At 31.2% G+C, this 22,612-nt stretch overlaps 1 protein-coding gene across 32 annotated transcripts in view; it reads left to right on the top strand.

The window, feature by feature from the left end:
• shot (dystonin-like protein short stop) overlaps positions 1-22,612 on the top strand; it is a 155,025-nt gene that overhangs the window by 36,164 nt on the left and 96,249 nt on the right. For 6 of the 32 annotated variants that reach the window (XM_036362135.2, XM_036362115.2, XM_036362114.2 and 3 more), the window contains exons 3-6: positions 7,437-7,498; positions 11,471-11,560; positions 13,327-13,497; positions 22,128-22,407. In XM_036362135.2, the coding sequence (XP_036218028.2) occupies positions 7,437-7,498; positions 11,471-11,560; positions 13,327-13,497; positions 22,128-22,407 (603 nt within the window). Of the gene's footprint in view, positions 1-133; positions 270-893; positions 1,251-7,436; positions 7,499-9,279; positions 9,294-10,116; positions 10,177-11,470; positions 11,561-13,326; positions 13,498-16,021; positions 16,424-22,127; positions 22,408-22,612 lie in introns of those variants that run through there. The other 26 variants (XM_014240364.3, XM_036362110.2, XM_036362104.2 and 23 more) reach the window with 14 other exon arrangements.

The raw sequence follows: 22,612 nt of genomic DNA, 5'->3' as shown, positions 1-22,612 counted from the left end.
TTAACATACACAATAGGAATATAGTTACTCTTTAAATAAAAGGCGAGTGACTCAAGGTTATGACAACTCTCAACGCAACTCGTCTGTTTTACTGGTATTAGTCACTGTATAATCAGCGTTCGTTTTTATCTTTTACTCAGTCTGGAACGAACTTTCGTGTCGCACGTTTCTTGAAGAATATTGTTAATTGTTCCAAACATAATATATTGCGTGTAAATAGCTTTCGTTATTAAATTGAAAAAAGAAAGCTTCCTTTTGATGAAAACAAGGTTCTGAATATGTATATTAAACAGTGAATACTGCAGCCAGTTGATTTTATATGATTGCAATGATAAATTAAAATTATTTATTAGTGAAAATGTGCTGACAAAAGCTTGTGTATACAGCTAACAAAACCTTCGACCTTTTTCATAGATACGTTTCTCTTTGTAAAAACCTGTTGCATGTAGCTCGTTAATACTATTCGTAACGTAGTAAATTTCTTTTCATTTGTGATTTGTTTGCAACAGAGTAATTTTTATCGTTTATCGACGACAATGTCTGATTGTCGACGTTTTCCAATTATTCCATGTTAATAAATTACTAATCAAAGTATGTGGTTTTTTTTTTGTTTAATGACTTAGTTTTATTTAAATTATTGAATATAAAGATAACATACGTATTACGCTATGTGAAAAAAGAAAACGAATTAAACTCTTTTATTTGCAAAACTTTTGAAAATATATTTTTAGAATGTGATTAAATTGAAAATAATTTAGTTAAAAAAACGTTAGGGTCTGTTCAGTTTAATAAATTAAATTAAAAATTAAAACCAAACCAAAAAGAAAAGGTTGAATATCTAATTTTTAAAGAATTCTAAATTTAAGACGTGATCATTTAATTTTGTGTAGTAGATTTGGAAATGACATCCCACGCATATTATAAAGAACGATTGGGCTTCGATCCCAACGATATAAGCAATGAGCCGTCAATTCCGTCATCACCGCAGGTGCGGAAAAACTCGAAATACCATCACTCAGACAACCCACACAACCAAAACTACGGCAGTTCACAAAAACCTAGTCGGCAAAATATTGCTTATTATTCACAGCATGCAGTTCAAATACCTGTTTTACAAGAAAAGGCAAGAATCGGTGATATTGATTTCAATATAGAAACTAGTCCAGCAAAAAAAGCCAAGCATTCCTCAGGGCCCTCGCAGCAACCGTTGCCTGTGGGTGGCTATGAAGATGCTTTGACACAATTTAAAGGTAAAATAAAGCGATTGTTTTGTTTTGTTTTTCTCTCTTTTAAGCCCTGTTATAATGATATAAATTATATCAAAATATATATAAAAAATACTTTAGCTCTCCTTATATGCACATGAATAAAAATACGAACTACAAGTATATTAAATATTGTATATTAAAAAAAAAAGGTTATACCTCAATGCATTAGTTGTTTTTGTAGTTCCTACGGCACGGACAACATTTCGTGTTAATCCTTTCAAAGCACCGGACTATATTTGGTCTCAACTTTTTTTATTTCAAAAATTACTTATTCACTCACAACTGTGCATTTTTTCTTTACAGTATATACATATATAATCTATATACATTTATAACTTACGTGTCACGTTTTCTCCGGGGTAAATTCCTCCTTGAATTATTTAACCGGCATTAACATTTCCGCTTTTATTTGTAAATAAAATTCACTGTATTAAATAGTTTATTATAATAGTACCTAATGTGTACCATAACCACAGCAACGCGTAGCCGTATCTACTAGTAATAATATATAAATCATAATCAAATTTTATAGTTTAATAATTATTTCCGATTTACTATTTCTTCCTTACCTAATTTTGGATTATAAGTTGATTGCATATAATTATTGTTGAATGTCTCTTCTGAATGAATTATAAAAATATCTTAAATAAGCAATCTTACTTATTGAGAACTTAACTAGTCTAAGGTAATTGCTTATTACATAAATGTTATGGTATGTAATAATTCATACTTGTATATAAATTTAACAGTATTTTTGTGATTACTCTCGGTCGGATGAATATATGTACATTCGTTGGCAGAATAATCTGTTTATTATAAAATGTTAGTGCTTTTAACAATACTCTGTGTGAGCAGAGTTTAAACCAGGAAAAAAATATATTTTATGTTGATTTAATATTATACCAATATAATGACATCACCATATAAGCCCCCATAATATTAAGTTTTGATTAAACTGACTGTATTGTCATGAACAAAAATAAATGTGTATTCGTGTGCTTAGATGGCGTCATAACAACTTTTTAACAACTTGTGAGTGGTTTCGAAAAACGCTTACTCCTACTCAAATGTTTATGTTTTTTTAGGTTTATTCATTGCCATTATTCATAAGAAGTCGTTAACTACCGACTTTTAACGCCAATGTTACTTAAAAAAAGAGAAAAGGTTTGCTGATTCAGAAAGTACATTCTCTTTCGCGCTCTCTAGGAAATGGAATTGGTTTTGAAATATATACTACATGGATTTTTTGCACAAATTTCATTTTTATTTTATTTTTTTATTTACCCTACATGTATATGCATATATTATATTATATTAGGAATCCGTATGTATAAGTATATATTTAAGATATACGCCTTTTTTCATATCACGGTACTTATTGACATTTTATTTACTTTAAATTATGATTTACTGATTTGTTATTATGTCTTAATACATTTGTCACCGGCATCGTACCTTCTACAATATTTGTTCTACAAAAGTTGGGAGAGAATCTTGTTTACAAGCAGCATTTGTTTATTGTTTGGGAATTGGTTGTTCTTATATTACTGATCTGAAACATTACATTTATAAAACTATTATATTACCTTTACCTCCAATTCGTGTGCCTTTAAAAATAAAACCAACGATCGTTTAGATTCGTGTACATATGTATGTAAACAAAAAAGCAGTTTAAAAATTTTATTTTAAGTGAAGTGTCCCTCATTGATTATATTTGTAATAATATGGTGTAAAATAAATAATTATTAATTAAGTTGTAGCAAGATATATTAAAAACGTAATTTAATTAGAAAAATTTGAGTTCATTTTAAATTGGAAATAAAATCAACCCAATAGTATTGCTGCGGGGTAGTACTTTAATGTATGTAAAAGGAGAATAACCTCAGGTAATATCTGGAACATATTCATGAAACAATCTTTTAGAATAAGTTGTCTAATCCCTTTTCATGATCACGGATTAAATTTCAATTTTCAATCAACACCAGGTATTTCATTGTATTCAAATATACATATAGAAATAAAATAAATATTTAACTTACGTATGTAATGTGTACAAACACATTTTTCTTTCTCTTTATATGTTGCTGTTGTTGTATGTATTTCTCTTTGGTGTGACATATACATATATACATATTTGTTTGTATGAAGATATAAAATTTACATATATGGTATTTAGAAGTTAAGAAACTGACGTCATTTACCAAAGCAAGTTTAATATGGCGTTCGTTGTCATCAGACATAAGTTTAGGTAGGTGGATAGGCCAATTTAAAGCTTTATACCCCTATTACGGTTACCCTTTCAACTCCACTCTGTTGAATGTATTGGTGTTGCCAACATAAAAAAAAGGCTTGACAGATAATTACACAGCTGAAAATTTTTGCCCGAAAAATTAAAACAATTTAATTTAATTATTGCTCACAAAAAGGTGAACAATTATTAAAATGGATATTAGTTTTGTATTATATAACGATGACAAAAATGTTAGGCCAAAACTGATGTCCTGTGAAAAAGCTTTCGTGATCACGCAATAAATTCGAATTTCCTAACACCAATTAAGCCAAAGTTTTATTTACAAATGGTTTTTAAATAATGTTTATTACAGATTCATAAGTTATTTTCGTTTAAAGTTGGAATCATTTTGTTTTTTACTAAATGAGATGAAGGAGTTGGCAAGAATGCATTTTAAATGATTTTTACTTTGGGCTGAAGCAGCATACGATATCTATAGTTGTTACAAAACCTGCCTTTAAATATTACGTAAAGCAAAAAGTTCGTTCGGTTTTTAATAGATTTTTCAAAAGATGATATCTTTGTGTACATTTGTCCGATTTAAGTCAAATATGCGCCGTTTAGTTCGTAAACTTGTTGTCAACGAGATGCCAACTTCATTATACCCCTCTCGTAGAAGACTGCGTCCCTATTGCCAAAAAACTCGGAGAGCCAATTTTCACAGGCCTCCATTAAGCGCGTTCGCCATGGACAGGAAAAGATGGTAATCACTTGGTGCCAGGTCCGGACTATAAGGTGCGTGCATTAGGACCTTCCATCCGAGCTCCTGGAGCTTTTGGCGCGTCACCAAAGACGTGTGTGACCTGGCGTTGTCCTGATGGAACACAATTCGGCCTCTGTTGACCAAAGATGGCCTCTTCTGGATGAGCGCTGCCTTCAAGCGTAGAGGGCCGAATTGAGCGTTTGGCCATAGGGGAGCAGCTCGTAGTAGATGATTCCTTGCCAATCCCACCAAACACACAGCAAAACTTTCCTGGCCGGCAATCCGGTCTTGGCCACCGTCTGGGCCGCTTCCCCGAGCTTTGACCACGACCGTTTGCGCTCGATGTTGTCATAAGTGACCCATTTTTTATCGCCAGTCACAATCCGCTTCAGAAACGGGTCGATTTTGTTGCGATTCTGCAGCGATTCGCAGATGGAAATTCGGTCCATCATGTTTTTTGCGTTAGTTCGTGTGACACCCAATCATTGAGCTCCTTATTGAATCCAATCCATCTTTATTTCCTCAGAAATTAAATAAGTGCTCACGTGACGGTCTGTTTCCACTATTTCCATTATTTTATCGAAATTTTTGACGACGCGTGGTGCATCTTTGACATCGAAATTACCGGAACGGAACCTAGCAAACCTTTTTTGTGCCACACGTTCGTTTACAGTATCGGGCCCATAAACTAAATTATTGTTTTCAGCCGCTTTGGCTGCTATTTCGCCTTGATCGAAGAAAAATTGTAAAATATAGCGAATTTTTTCTTTGTTGGTGTCCATCTTTGACGAGCGCTCACAACGAACTGAGTAAATCAATCGAAAAACTGTCAAAGACAAACTTTTAGCGCGAATAAACACGTTTTCAGCGCCGTATAGTATGATATGATGCGACACGTAACCATAGTACTATGGACAATAACGCCATCTCTTAGGTAAAAACCGAACGACCTTTTTACTTGACCTAATATTATGAACACCACATTTGTGCGCTGTGGATAAAACACCAATGATGGAAGAGGATTAAAATGCCAAATAAATTTAATTTTGCTCAAAAAGTATAGTAGTAGATTGTATCAACTCCTTATGTTCGAAACACTTCCGGCGGTTCCTTAATTTTATTTTAATGTTTTCAAATTATAGGAATTTGTATACAATAACTGATGAAAATAGTTATAAATTATAAATAAAATAGTTCTTTTTTCTCATTTTCCATTTTTTATTAAAATTTTCCTAAATAAATTCATTAATGTGTAACTACAACTGCTTGTTAGGAGTTCAAATTTTTTGATACTCTAGTCAATCCTACTGGCACAGAGTTAAAACCGTAATACAGAAAACAAAAAGGTTGAAGTTTGACAACACGACAACCGAATTATTTTTTAATGGATTGAGTTGAAAACCCTAATATCGAATTTCAAAACTTCAACGCAAATGCAGTTGGGGTGAAAACCGTAATAAGACGAATCGAATATACTATAAACTAATATCACCAGTTGCGGCTATTGTGTTGTAATTCGTTACTAATAAAATGTTAAGTTTTTTTTTGACTATTTCCCTGTATCGAATTTCCAGAGCTAAACAAGATCTACCTTTTGCTATGAATTCTCTAATTGTATCGGCAACAATTAAATAATGGCTAACACATAGGTTCAAATAAAGTTATCTACTATTATCAAAATTAAAAATAACAAGTTAAATAATGTGGTGGTAAGGGGTGGTAATAATCCAAAATGGATTATTCTGATCATTGCACAGCATTTTAATTACACTCTCCTTTGGTTTTCATGTTGAGATCATTGATACACTTCAAAGTCTTCACAAATGCCCACCTTTAAAAACTACTAATACGTACATATTTTAGAAGTGAAACACATTATTGTGGTTCCATTGCACTCATAAATTTCTGCCACGAGTAAATCTGTAATGTGAAGTGTCCCATCACAACTACAAGTAAAATGTTGTTTATTGAAATCACCTTATCCCCATTTGTTTATATTTTTATACATTGAATAGGTCGTTGCTCCGACCTTTGTAACACTCAGAAGTAAACGTCGAAGACTCTGTAGAGTATATACATATATTATATAAATCTTCAGCGTGACGATTTGAGTCGATTGAGCCATATCTGTTTGTATGTCCGCCTGATCGTCTGTATAAGACTTTGTATGGAAAACTTTTTTATTTGACGAGACCTTCACGAAGTTTGGCATGGATTATTGTTCAAGACAACGCTACAATTTTTTAATAAATTGTTCAGATCGGAATAAGATAGCATATAGCTTCCATACAAACTGAACGATCAAAATCAAGTTCTTGTAAGGAAAACTTTTGTATTTGACTAGATATCTTTCCAAATTTGGCATGAATTATTGTCCAAGGCAACGGTATAATCTTCGAACAAATTGTTCAGATCGGATTATTCTTGTATGGAATTTTTGTATTGTTAAGAGTATTATAGCTTCGGTGCAGCCGAAGTTGACGTTTTTTTATTTATACGTAATATTCTTGAGAATTTTTACTAGAAAACTATCAAAGTATCGTAATATTCCACCCAATTATTCTGAAATTATACAAAGTTACAAAGGCGCTATATTTGCTCTAATTGTTTATAATGGCAAATGTGAATTTCGTGTATTGATAAAGCTTTGATTCCTCATGTCAACACCGTTAAGGTAAATGGTATGACAAGTCTGTTCAAGTATATTCAACCAGCAAAAATGAACCACTCTGTTCACACACAAAGATTGTAAAAGGGCTTAAAAAGAAAATTAAGTAAGCTAGTTAACATACTAATTGGCGTTTCAGAGGAATGCGTAGGTCATATCATTCACGAAAAGTCTTTGGGAGTGAAGGGTGCCGCCTTTTATGAACATCGATAAAAAAACATGTCTTACTTAACAATCTAATAAGAACAAGTTTCTGCGCCGATTTGTGATAATGGATCAAACATAATATATTGTATGTAATTACAAATTTAAGTATATATAGATTTAAAAGAAGTAACTTGTGTACCCACATGAAAACCTGTCTTCTGCTGTTAACACGTAAGCGGGTATACACCTATAAACATCCCTTTGTCTAGAATTACTCTTTTTAACTACATGTGTGTGTATTTTGATACATATCAACGAATTTTTATTAACTTTTGTCTATTTTTTTAAATTTATTACTAGATGAGCGAGATGCTATTCAGAAGAAGACATTTACAAAATGGGTTAACAAACATCTCAAAAAGGTATGTTTTATACATTTTTCGGAATCGGGGTATGTGTGTATGCATATAAAGTATAGCGGGATAAGATATTTCATCCGATTCTTTTCACTTAGCTTAAGGTTTATCGATCTAAATTTAAAATAAACTAAAAAGCTTCTGTACTATGCTATACATATGTAAATGCGATTTCATATGTTTATATATACATTTTAATAACAAAACTCGAATGCCAAGTTTTGCAGTTCGAATTAAATTAAAAAAATTTTAATTTCCGTTTCATATTTTATTTTTGCTTTCGGTTTAGAGGACCGTAATCTTTGATCAGGAATTTAAAAAACAACCATGTTTAGTTTTAGATTATATTATGTTGTATTTAAAAAAGCTGTGTTAATAACTATGCTTTATATCAATGCGATTTTACATTTAAATAATAAGACATTAACCCAGACTAAAAATATTTACTCCAAACAAGGTCGGTATCCGTCGAAACAACATAAAATGTGTATATTCTCTCAAAATGTTGTCACAGATATATAATAGTTTTGTTCACCTAACGGTTGTTAGGTATATAAAGAATTATACACATCAAAATGATCACCATGACGAGTTGAAGTCCGGATCTCTGCTTGTCCGTCGGTTCGTGAGAGATATAGCTTTTGTAAAAATTTAGATACCTTGATGAAACTTTGTATATGTGTATCTCGGCACTCTGAAATAGTTAATATTACAGATGGGTGGAATCGGTCTATAGCCACACCCACTAAATTGTAGTTAGCATCTGATTGTTGTACTTTACAGTATATAAATCAGTAACCAATAAAGATATTAGAGAAACTCTGCACAATTTATGCCATCTCATCGAACTATAACTTTTGAAGCTTGCAGATACCGAATATGCGAACCTCAGTACGCATGGTTGGCTTTATACCGAGCCTTCGGTTGACTTTACATCATATACATCGGTCAATCTATGAAATATCTTAATGAAATTCAGAAAGCATATTTTCCTGTTAATAATGTGTCCAAGTATATAAAACTGGGCAATACTTCCGCTAGCTCAAATATACCTAATCTTCCGATTTTTGAATTTAACAATTTAACAATTTATTTGATATTTGTTATTTTATTAAAATTAAATGGACATATTTTCTGAAACATAACGTGATTAAAAGCTTAATATAAATGAAAGCCCTCGGTCTAAACCTCATGCCCATTAATTTAATAATAGACCTCATTAACCAATACTTTATATCTCATATATAGGTATGTATGTATATCTCATATATCTTAATAAAAGATATATCAATTGAATTAACCGAGAATATTTTAATTATCATTATATGTAGCAATGTAGAGATTTGTGTTAGATTGATTTTAAAATATTATAAATGTCTCGGTTATGAAACTAAGTGATTATATGACCTTTACTACGATACCATATGACCTATTACTAAGATACCAAATATGAATGAAATTCATTCACGGTTTAACGAATATAGAATGATTTCGTAACATTTTTTAATTAAAAGTTTTACCAACACCAGAAAGTATTTCTTTGATCCTTAATAATTGCGAGGGTATAAAATGTTCGGTTACACCCGTACTTAGCACTCCCTTCCTCCGTTTTCTAGAGTTTGAAGTTTAGTAAACTGCATTATAATGTATATTAATATATTCTGCCAGGATGTTGGCTTTTTATACCCATAATTCATGCGGAACAGTCGTTAAACGGTTAGATAATTTTTAAATATTCTCTCTTTTTATTAATTATAACTATTTATCTGATTTTGTACTGCAGCATTGGGAATATATTAAGGTAATTGCATTCATTGTTGATAAAAAATAATTATAAATACAATTCGCTTATAACGGAGAAAATGTATTTATTTGGTGGAGGTTGTGACTTAAGGAATGAAATAAATGTTTCCAGATTATGGATTTGCAATTGCACAAATATCCATTTCTTTTACTATCAGTGAAAACATGAAAATCCTATTTTGTGTTATACAGTTATTTTATAATACAGTAACAGTAATTAAAGACAATTTACTATATATTTATTCGTTAGTTTTGATTGCTTCTTTCTGCTAATGATCAAGGCAGTATAATTTCAAAAATCAATAAGTAATATCAAATCTGTTTGCGAAACCATAGCTCGGAGCCCCTTTATATTTAGTCCAAACCTTCATTTGTACGATAATATTCGGGCGCACATAAGTAGGAATCGACGGATGTTCATCAAAACATAGTGTTACCGATATTGTATTTTTACTTCCCAATACGTTTACACAGATTACCTTTGCTCAAGAGATTACTTTTTCAAAATTTTCACAAAATTCAAAACATTTAAAGTTAAAATTATATATAAGTCAAAAATACAATTTTGATGTAATTAAAAATTCTGAGGTATTTAGAATCTCAGTTATTTTATTTTTCTTAACTTGTTTTAAAATTGTATTTCATTTAAACGATGCCAATTCAAGACAAGATAATAGTTCGCTATATACATATGTTATTTGAATATATTTCGATTACAATTAATTGTCTGCAAAAGTTAGCCATACAGAAGTTATATTTACTTACGGAATTCAAAGCCTATTATAATAATATGAATAAAACAAAATCTGCTCTAATTTCAGAAATACACACTGTTACATATGTGTGTTTTCACAAATGGATATCCATGTTGTCTGCCTTCAGTAAGTTTAAATTTTTAAAGTTATAAAATAAAGTTATTCAGTTCGGTTACATCTAACTCTATTTTAATTTAATCAAATATTTTACTTTAAAGTTTACATATACATATAAAATTCCTTGGTTTATTATATTATGATGCTTAATTCCCTGAAATTGGAATATTAGAAAACAACCTTCAATTATTACACTAGGTAATTGTTTTAAATATAATATTATTAGCAGTCACTATGAACTATGAAGAATATTCCTTTGCAAATATCCAAGAAGCTGCTCATTTGTTCGGGACCGCTGATCGATCATAATCAAGTCCTTGTGTGGATAAATTTTCTCTTTGACAATATACCTTCAGGAAATTTGTCTACAATCCGAAGACAGATTGCAGTTAAAAGTCGATTGTATATTTAGAAAAATTCAACATTACTTTTATTCAAAGTCAAGTTTTTGTAAATTTTATGCATGAAAATTTTCATAACAAAATTAAAACGATGAATGAGCGTAGACCCATAGAGGACTATTGCTTACATATGTACTTTCATCCTAATAATGGAATTTCTAGCAAATTTCGTTTATTTCACGTTTATTATATAATTCGTTATTATTATCCCTAAATACGTCACATATAAAAATCAAATAGTTTCCTTTAGGCGGTATAAAGTAAGGGATAGCTAATTCAGATTAACTGTGGTTAACTCCTGCTTTGACAATATAGCTTTTCGTCGTTGAAACGTAACCTCATGAGTTTTCTTTATTTTCTATATTAAAACTTGTATTAAATTTTAAAATAATTTATTACTTACATTACTTTTTTTTTTTTTGAGTGACATCTTCATATACTTATGAAACGTAGAAAACTATTTATTTTGTAATATTCAGTTCAAACATTACTCATTAATTTAGTTTTTGTTTGTAAATGTAACAACCCTTTTATAAGCAATTAAAGTTTTCTTATCAAATCTTAATATTATTATGTATCATTTTATAAAGCCTTAATTTGTAAGCAAAAATAATTATCTGTTATTAACTTAAGTTCGTTTGCTATATATTCATATTTATATATTACTAACTCTTTAGAAAGTTAGTTACTATATATATGGCTTTACATACTTGTAATATTTTCATATTAATTGTAAATTTCGCGACCAAGTTAAGGAATATTTGATATTTAGGATATGTTGTTAATATATATAGTTTAATGTAAAAGTTTTTGTATTAATATATACACATACACACATACAATAATATTTTTTTTTTGGAGTTTTTCGAACAGAAAATCATTTTTCTTTTAATGTTTAATAGGCTAAAAGACAAGTGGATGATCTATTCGAGGATCTAAGAGATGGTCACAATTTGCTAACGCTCCTGGAAGTCTTATCAAATGAACACCTGGTAAGTTAGAGATATAATTTTATATTTATTTTAAAATATAAGAAATATACATATAAGTAAGTATATACACTTGATGCTCTTTTTATATAGTTTGTCGGGGCAAGAAAATACCGTTTACAAGAAAATCTTTAAAAAAAAGATACGATTTTTATGTTAAGGTGGCAACTCGCTCCAAATTTTAAAGAAAGCCGTGTAAAATAAAATTATTATGCAATAAAAACACTATTTTACATACGTTTGACTTAACTCGTTTCAAAAATTTGGACCTTTTATTTGTAATAACAAAAAATAAATAAACCAATATTATACAACATAAAAATAATTAATTTTTGACTTTTCAGCTTTGAAACAAAGAAATCGGATACGCTTGAGATCATATCAAATATTTGTTTGAAATTATTAATGTTAAAAAAATCAGTCATAAGTCTTTGTTTTGCTACGTAAGTGCGACTGGTAATTTTTTTCCAATACAACACAGTTTTTTCGGCATTGAAAACTTGGTCAGCCACGTATCCGACGCTATAGCTTCCAAGAGAATTAACGGAAGTTAGTTAGCTGTTTCTGCATTAGCTGATGCACTCCCGGAGCTACTGGTGGAAGCCACTTTCTAAATTACGTTTTTGTTTCTTTTGGTATAGCGTACAGTTGCATCGCTTACACTTTTTTTTTAGCAACTACGCTCAGTTTTTCACCAGCTTTTTATTCGTCTAAAACTTTTTAAATCTTTCGCACAAATAAATTTTAACACATTTTGGCGCCATTGCAATCACTTTTGACATTTCAAATGAAATTGGAATATTTAAAAGCAATTTTTTCAGTTCTATAGTAATATAATCTTATTATATGGTATTTTCTGCATTAAATACAATTATTGTTGTCGGTGTACTTATTTGATTGCGGGCGAATGCATTTGTTTAGATCTATAGTTTTGTCATTCCAATATGTAACCATTTGGTTTTTTCTAATTGTTTTTTCGCTTAAACTATGCTTTATTGTCTTAAAAATAAGTTTCAAGTTGATTTGTAGCGAGGAAAATTTTTTCAAACGAATTTAAGCGTATATACTAAGTAAGCCCACCTCATTCTCAGCTTTAGTTATTTGTGATACTTTAAACGCGTTTTTCTTAAAACCAATTTTTCCAATTAGCGAGACAAATAACTTTGACAATTTTTATCCGATCGACTTTAAATTTTGACATTATGTTTAGAATTAGATTTTGCATAGAAGTATGTAGTGACGTAGTTATGGCCAGTTTATTAGGAAATTATTGACTAAAAATTAAATTAAAATAAAATTATTGTCTATAATTAAATTAAAATAAAATTATTGTCTATAATTTGAAGGAATCAAAAAATCGCACGACTTGTTTATTATAGTCAACTAAATTAACTGAAACAAATAATTTTTCATCAGTTTGAGGTTCAAACTTGATAAGTGTTTCATTAGTTCTGTAAATAAATTATTAGATCTCGAAAATAAAAAAATTAGTGACTCTGCACATTTTTTATGCCAGCTACAGTGACCATACCCCTTAGCATTCTTCCATAGCTTCCAAACAAGAAGTGCAACCATTTCCACCGGCCCCGTACTTAACCTAAAATATTCTAATATTCTCAAAATATTTTACCCTTACAAGTCATACTTTGTTATTTTGTTTCACATTAATTGTATATTTAGAAATATAATATTTATATAGGTATTGCACAATTTTCAGAACATTTATTTATTAAAGTTTCATAATTAAAGCAATTTTTCTTCTTTTATAGCCACGTGAAAAAGGAAAAATGCGTTTTCATATGTTGCAAAACGCCCAAATGGCTCTTGATTTTCTTCGTTACAAAAAAATTAAATTAGTTAACATCCGAGCTGAAGATATTGTGGATGGCAATCCTAAATTGACCCTTGGCCTCATTTGGACTATCATATTGCATTTCCAAGTAAGTATGATAGAAAGCTCTTATAAATTCGATTTATTATCTTCATAGTCGTCGATATAGTATTCACTCTAGAAAAAAAAACATAAAAGCATTACCTCTGGTAGGCTCGTGAGTCACGCAAAGACCAGTTTTACTAAATAATAAATTGGAACCCATTATTATTGAGAGTTAAAGAAATGAAAGGAAAGAGTGTATAATTCACAAAATCGTAAAGCTCGAGAGAAGGTTTCGCCCCCGTGTATGTAAAATGTGCATGTTTATGTGAATACTTGTAATTGGTCTCTATGTCCTCTTCTCCCACTGTGTTTTTACACATAGGCTCAATCCCTGTGGCGGTACATTTTTACGACAAAAAGAAAATATATATTTAATTATACTTGGTAAAAAAAATATTTATATTATATTATTTTGTATTTGGCTTACAATTTTGAAAGAAATCTTAATAATTTCATTACAGAAAAAAGTGTGGGTAAAATGAGCCTTAAGCTAATATTATTTCGCTGCTCCCACGTTAAATATTTCAGTTTTACTTTTGCAACCACTTATATACTTTTGCGTACGTATGTATGTATGTATCATGTTTTTACACCTATATTCTCGAAAATTATTTCAATTTTATTAATTCATTTAACAAACAACAAAATGACGATCAAGTTTGCCTACGTATCTTTTTACTTCATCGCCTACGCTTAACCCACACCAAATAAACACCTAATCCAAAAACTTGATTTCTGTGTACTTTCCGTTGATATATTATATACCACTTGCAGTTAATGCCATATGTATCGGCTCAATGCAGTTCAAAGGTGTTAAATACTTTTTCAGTTCTCGCAATAGGATCACTTACGTAACCTTTTATGCACCCTAACTAAAGGCGTATTCATATTTAAAAGTCCATGAAAACGTGATAATTAAAATGCATTTTTCAAATCTTTGGTATTTTTATATATTATATATGTATGTATGTTCTCCCGGTTAAAGGTCTGCTACATATACTCGTACATATTTATAGTACATATAGTATTTTAAATTCCTTATTAACATCGATTAAAATAGAAAACAATTTTATACTGTGTAGGTACTAACATGATTTCACAAACAAAGTGAGACATTTTGAATTAAATGATATGTAACAGACGTAATAGAATTTGATTACATTTTTCAATTGTGATAAAATTTGGGTATATCTATTCATGTTACCATCCAATATCTAATATTTTCTCTCTTTGGAGGGTGTGGTGTCTGCAATCACCGCCTTATAGAAAGTACCGAGACTGTTGAAACATTTTTTAATGCTGAAAATACACTATTTTGATTCCTAGTAATCCTTTTATCAATGTTATCTTCTGGATTTAATACATCCTAACGGTTCTTTCTGAGAAAATTAATGTCAGCTGCAATTACTTCAGCGACATACTTGTATTATGCTTGGCACATTCTTCTATTTGATAATACTTCAGTCCCACAAATAAAGAGCAAACGCTTTGGAGAGAGTAGTAGTTATAGATATTAAGCATAGATTTGTGATTAAGAGGAAACCAGTTTAACTCTCTTTTAGCTAACAGAGCAGTATACAACGTTTTCTACGTTATGTAGGTGTGTGAAGAGCGCAGTGATCAGAGATCATGATATAGTAAAAATAAATGTGAATGGTATTTTTGTGCCATTTTATGTTTCAGTTATTAGTAGAACAGCACGACATATTGACACTGACTAAGTGCTTTAGCGGATAATCAGTTTTTTTAATTGGCGTTTTCTTCCTCTTTTGAAAATACTCTTAAAAAGTATATTTTTTTCTTCATTTAAACGTAAACTAAATAAAGAGTGTAAAGAATTATTAAAATTAACAGTCAATACGGTTCTATGAAATACTTATTTAATTATAATAAAAAAATATCACGATTTTTTAATTACTTTGTGTGAATGTTGTCAATGTTAATTACGCGAAAAACGTTCTATTTTTTATTTTCAAATATTGTGTATTATTCTAAGCTAAAGAGTTTCAAATTCAGTACAAGTGTAAAGTAATATTAAAACTTTTTCGAAATTTAACGATACACTGTCCCGTTTAGGATACCTATATATAAATACAAAAAAAAATTGCATAGTACATAGCAAGCTTTTATAATAAACCGACTTCTGCCATGACAACGTAAAATTACCGAAGGTCTTCTATTGCAAAATACTGTACTTTTATTTCAAATCTATAAGAGGGTATAGACTTTTTGTTTGTTTTTTTGGCTAGCCAAATTTTTTATTTGAGATGTCCAATTAATGGTGCTATGTTACAACATAGTAATTCATATCTATAAAATATTAGTAAACGTGATATGTTGCATAACGGAAATCAAAATATGCCAGATAGATTTTAATTTGTAAAAGAAGTTCATAAAATTTGTTTATTGGTTTTTGTTGAGAAAGTTTGGTAATGCAACCAGTACTCCATGATCTGTCTGAAAAGACAGTTTTAAAGTGTTTTTAAGCACAGCTATCCTTTAATTTAAGAGGTCTTAACTCTGAACTGGCAATTAAACAATGTATTTGGTTTCACCAATCGATCCAGAAAAATTGAATATTGATAATAAAACGATTCAGAACTTTCTCAAACTATCACTGAATTGGCCACTTCAGGATGATCACAGAAAGAGATAATTCTCCGCCGCCAGAACGTGCTCCGAATACTCCTAAATATTCAATCCAGAACAAATATACAACAACAGAAATATTTGGCCATAGTATTGACAGTAGTAGGTTTATCAAACGATCTGAAAATGGACCACGTCGTATTACGGTGAGTTCCATTCGTAAGGCGACCATATTAAATCGTACCGCTTTCGGTAGCATCACGAAATCAGTGCAGTTTGGGTTAAAAAATGGCCAAAAAACACCGAAATTAAGAGCTATTTGCCAAGAATCGAATATAAAGGTAAAACATACTATTAATCATAGCCAGTTTAGTTTTAAGGACAAATATAATATAATATATTATATTATAAATGATGTTTAAATTTAAATTTTTTATGCTGTTAAATAATATGAAGTTTAATGACGCAACACAAAGTTTTTAAAATGGCGGCCGGGTTTGTTGAAAATGAGTGTTACATTTGTTTTTCAAATATTAATATCCCGAAACTTTTTGATCGATGGCGCTAAAATGGAATAGGGGCACACAATCTAAAAATATATTTTTTCTGCAAAATACATAAGAAACTCTTGAGGAACTTATTAATGATGATAAAATGAAATTTTTAACATCATATTAATCTATTACTTTATTTGTTTTGATATGTTGCTCTTTTTTAAAGGATTTTTGGCAACACTACACTATGAACACCATTCAAACTATCATATTACAATTAAAATATTATTACGAGTATAATAAAAGAAAAACTCAGAAAGTCAAGCAAAAATACTTAAAAACTGTCAATACTAAAGCAGTGATTTACCAATTATGAGAAATAAACTGGCTAAAACGTTAACTTCGGTAGCACTGAAGCTAAAGACTATAAAAAGATATATATCTTGGTTTTGATCTGTAAATTTAATAACTGCCTTTTTGTTTTTTTAAATAAAGTTTTAATTTTAACAAGTAAGGAAGGGCTATATAAGGGGGCATAATATTATTGAAATAAAGTCTGCTAAAATAACAAAAGTCATTATATGTAGTATATGGAATTTGTCATAATTCGCGAAGCAATAAAATATCAGCTTCAGTCACTGAAATCCACATGTCCGGCGTCCGTCGACTTGCAAATCTATGGTTCGATTTTGACTATTTTTGAACGTGAAATGGCGTACTTCAGAGGCACTATTTGTTCAATGTTTTATTCCCATACCTTTATTGGTGGATGGTTTATATTCTGTAAAGTTCAAAATTCATACAAAGATTTGCTTTTGATCAATCAGTTTGTATGGTTGCTATATGCTAAAGTGGTCCAAAATCGGCGGTTCCGACAAATGAATGACAGCGGTTTCTCGGAGAGAAAAGGACGTGTGAACAATTTCAATTCGATCAAAAACTTAGGGACTAGTTCGCGTGTTTACAGACAGACTGACGGAGAGACATATGCGCATGGCTAAATTTATCAAAGCTTCTTTATACAATGTACTCATAGTGTTAAGTGGCCTTTGTACGTTTGTCCTCTCGTTTAATTCGCCACCCTAGGGACTATAATTCCGTAGTACCTGTTTCACTAAAACCACAATACCTCGAGAACTATTAAAATTTTCATACTTTTTTTTGGTTTTAAATGAAAGGTAAAAATATAAGGAATCGTATTGGCTTATTAAAAATTACACCAATTTAACTAAAAAGGAGTTCAAAATTTTTCTTGAACCGTTTATTGGTGAACATTTTTGTTGTTTTCATGTAAAAATTTAACTAATAACCTATTTCGTCTGTAAATTTTATTAAAATCGTTCAAAAGATTTCGGGTATATTAATTTAAAAAAAGACAATGCTTTTTTTCAACTTAGTACGACCGCATTTCAAAAATGACTCAAAATTCATTTTGAAATAAATTTAACTCATAAGATGATGTTTTCCCAAAGTTTAAAATAAATCAGGGAATCACTTTCAAAGCGCTTTGTTCCGACGGAGTTTTACCCAACTGCGTTTGATTAAGATGTTCGATCGCCAAAAAATTACGAAAAAATTACTCTCGTAATTTTTTGTTTTTTATACCCTGAACAGAGTATATTAAGTTTGCCACGAAGTTTGTAACATCCAGAAGGAAACGTCTGAGACCCTATAAAATACAATATAATATGAGCATGATGAGCTGAGTTGATTTAGCCATGTCCGTCTGTCTGTCTGTCTGTATATATACGAACTAGTCCCTCAGTTTTTAAACTATAGATCTGAAATTTTGCACCTGTCCTTGTCTCACTAAGAAGCTGCTCATTTATCGGAACGGCCGATATCGGGCCACTATAGCATATAGCTCCCATAATCGGAATCAAGTACTTGTATAAGAAACTTTTTTATTTGACGAAATATCTTCACCAAATTCGGCATGAGTTGTTATCTAAAGTAACAATGTAATCTCTGAAGAAATTGTTTAGGTAGGATCACTATAGCATATAGCTGTCATACAAACTGAACGATCGGTATCAAGTGCATATATGGAAAACTCTTTCATTTGACGAGGTATCTTCACGAAATTTGGCATGGATTATTATTTCAGGCAATAATGCAATCTTCAAAGAAATTGTATATATTGGATGACTATAGCTTATAGCTGCCATACTAATTGAACGATCGGAATCAAGTTATTGTAGAGTCTTTGTATTTGTGAAGGGTATTATAGCTTCGGTGCAATCGAAGTTAACGTTTTTTCTTGCTACATAATACATTAGTTCACGTTGTTACAAACCACCGATAGATCAAATCGAGTTTTACATATGTATATTGAGAAATTTAGATATATATCAGGTGATGTGACTGAGATTCAAATTTCGTGCATATCATTATCCAGATATTCTTATGTTACACTACAACCACGCCTACTTCCCATATATCACAAATTCGTATTTCATATTATTCTTTCACTTTATAGTTTATAAATCAAGAAAGATATTAGGTAAAGTAAAAAGTTCGTTCGGTTTCTTCTTCTCACCATTAAGCGCGTTCGCCATGGACAGGAAAAGATGGTAATCACTTGGTGCCAGGTCCGGAATATAAGGTGGGTGCATTAGGACCTCCCATCCGAGCTCCAGGAGCTTCTGGCGAGTCACCAAAGATGTGTGTGGCCTGGCGTTGTCCTGATGGAACACAATTCGGCCTCTGTTGATCAAAGATGGCCTATTCTGGATATGTGCTGCCTTCAAGCGGTCTAGTTGTTGGCAGTAGAGGGCCGAATTGAGCGTCTGGCCATAGGGGAGCAGCTCGTAGTAAATGATTCTCTGCCGATTCTGCAGCGATTTGCAGATGGAAATTCGGTCCATCATGTTTTTTGCGTTAGTTCGTGTAACACCCAAACATCGAGCTCCTTTTTGAATCCAAGGTTATGCAAACGATTCCAAACGGTTTTCTGGCTTGTCTTTAGTTCCTCAGCAATTAAATAAGTGTTCACGTGACGGTCCGTTTCCACTATTTCCATGATTTTATCGGAATTTTCGACGACAGGCCGTCCGACGCGTGGTGCATCTTTGACATCGAAATTACCGGAACGGAACCTAGCAAATCACTTTTGTGCTACACGTTGGTTTACAGTATCGGGCCCATAAGCTAAATTAATGTTTTCAGCCGCTTTGGCTGCTTTTTCGCTTTGATCGAAGAAAAATTGTAAAATATAGCGAATTTTCTCTTTGTTGGTGTCCATCTTTGACGAGCGCTCACAACGAACTGAGTAAATCAATCGAAAAAATGTCAAAGACAAACTTTTAGCGCGAATAAACACGTTTTCAGCGCCGTATAGTATGACATGATGCGACACGTAACACTAATACTATGGACAATAACGCCATCTCTTAGATAAAAACCGAACGAACTTTTTAGTTGACCTAATATATAGATATATAGGTTATAAATGAAATTTTCGGAATAAAAGTGTGCCAAACTAGTCTTGTAGGGTATGCCATCTCTCGTCTAAAAATACTTTTTTAACCTCCAGATACCCAACATGTACATAGACCTGACCTTAGTGCGCTTAGAAATTTAAATATAATAATCTTCTGATAATAAAGTGCGCTTGTGTGAAACTAAAAAGGGTAAATTTGGGTCAATACTTCCTCTATCTCCAAAAAACCTAATATAAAGATTTTTGATTTTCGAACTGTTGACTATAGAGGATATACCGGTTAATATGTGAGACATTTTAATGAAATTCATTGATCATCATTTATTGTAATAGTATGCCGCGATGGGATCAATTATAGCACTAAATGTTAAATTCTTTCGCAAAATTTTTATGTCCTGAACAGGGTGTATTAAATTTGCCACGAAGATTGTAACACACAGAAGGAAACGTCGTAGACACTATTGAGTATATTTGTATATATAAATTATCAGCGTGACGAGTTAAGCCGATTGAGCCATACCCGCTTGTAAATCTGGCTGTCTGTGTATACGCGAACTAGTCCCTCAGTTTTTGAGAAATCAATCTAAAATTACACATGTTCTTCTCTCCTCAAGAAACTGTTCATTGGTGGGAGCCGCCGCTATAAGATATAGCTACAATTCATACTGATCGATCAAAATCAAGTCCTTGAGTGAAGAACTTTTTTATTTGAAAAATTATCTTCACGAAATTTGATATAGATCATTGTTCAAGGCAACGCTACAATCTCCGAATATATTGTTCGAAATTTGACATAGATGTGTCCAAGGAACCTTACATTCTCGGAACTAGTTATTAAGAGGTGTTGTGGAATCCAAGACAGATTTTCGTAGTTGTCAGAAGTGCAAACCAATTCTTATTTTCAATGGTGTCATAGTATTAATTGGATTTTCGTCTTTTCGAATATATACAAAACCAATATTCGAATCAGCTGTTACTAATAGAACAAAACTTGCAAATGAATAATTCTGAAATCGTTTGATAAATTTAAAATACTGAATAAAGTCTACTAAAGTTTTACATTGAGTTGCGCTATTTTAACTTTTATTTTAGTGGAAGAAAAAATCAAAGGGAAGATATTAAAAGATCACATTAATCCACCTGATGCACCAGGGAAATCGCATGTGAAATTTGGCTTGCATTTACTTGTATGCTTGTACTTGTATACATGCTTACTTTACAAACTAATATCACAATATCGACTGAGAAAAGACGCATTTGGTTGTTGAATTACGTTTTATAAATCCTCTTAAAATATCTGGATTTTTAACACAAACTCAATAATTATGACATTTTGTGTTTTATTGTTATGTTTTCCGCTATAATAAAATAAAGATAAATTATACTCTTGCTTTGTTTCTGATAACCTACTATACCACTATAGCATATAGCTGTCAAAAGGACTGATCAAAGTCAAGATAAAGATACTCAAAATATATTTTTCGTCCTTGTTAAGTAACCTTTATTTGACTTGAAGGTTGTTCAGAATGAACCATAGAATATTTCCCGCATACCCGATTGTTTCTGGCACCCTGTAAATCAACCCGCTCTACTGTTTATATTAATTAATTTGGCTAGAAAGTATAAGCTCCAGAGGTTAATATTAGGTTTAGGTTTTAAACACCTGAAAATATTCCGTGGCGTCGATCCTTGCAATTGCGAGACTTTATAATATTCGCATACAACCGAACTTAGAACCTAATTTCTTGTTTTTGTCTTTATTTTTTTTTAAGAATAAGATCTAAATTCCCAAAATTATAACCGATCTAAGAACAAAAAAATTTCTGTGAAACATAAGCTCTTAAACCACTGCTAAGCAATCGTCGTTACTTAACCACTACTGGGTCGGTTGGAAATTTTATAATTGGAATTTGTTTAGCAACTTTATTCCATTCCAAGATTTAATATATAATGTAAAAATAACATTTTCTCACTTTTAATATAGAACAATGTGAGGAGAGGTGCAAATAGTTTTATTGCTTTTAATTTAAGAAAACTAAATTTAATTCAAATATACTTATACATACATATATGCCAATTTAGTAATTATCGTATTTTTATTTTTAACAGATTTCAGATATTGTTGTTGGAAAAGATGATAATGTGTCCGCACGAGAGGCTTTGTTACGTTGGGCTCGTCGCTCGACTCTACGTTATCCAGGAGTGCGGGTAAACGATTTCACCACATCCTGGCGAGATGGATTGGCGTTTTCCGCTCTAGTTCATCGGAATAGACCTGATTTACTTGATTGGCGGAAAGCAAGAATGGATCAGCCACTGGAGCGTCTGGAACAGGCGTTTCATATTGTCGAAAAAGAATATGGTGTTACCCGTCTTTTGGATCCTGAAGGTAATATTAATATGTGTAATCAGGTGAAATTGAATAACCTTTGGTCACGTCTGATAATATTTTCTGACAAAACACTTTTTTAAGACCACTTTTCGATCATACATAAACTCATATTCTTAATATTCGCAAAACTGTTTGGAGATGTTAATGATAGTTCTCACCTTTCTTTATATATTTAAACATTTTTGTTGTTTTCAACAACCTT

The sequence above is a fragment of the Bactrocera oleae genome, chromosome 4, assembly GCF_042242935.1.
Source record: "Bactrocera oleae isolate idBacOlea1 chromosome 4, idBacOlea1, whole genome shotgun sequence".
In the NCBI taxonomy this organism is placed as follows: domain Eukaryota; kingdom Metazoa; phylum Arthropoda; class Insecta; order Diptera; family Tephritidae; genus Bactrocera; species Bactrocera oleae.
Note: the sequence above shows the minus strand (reverse complement) of the source record. Positions and strands in the feature narration are given on the sequence as shown.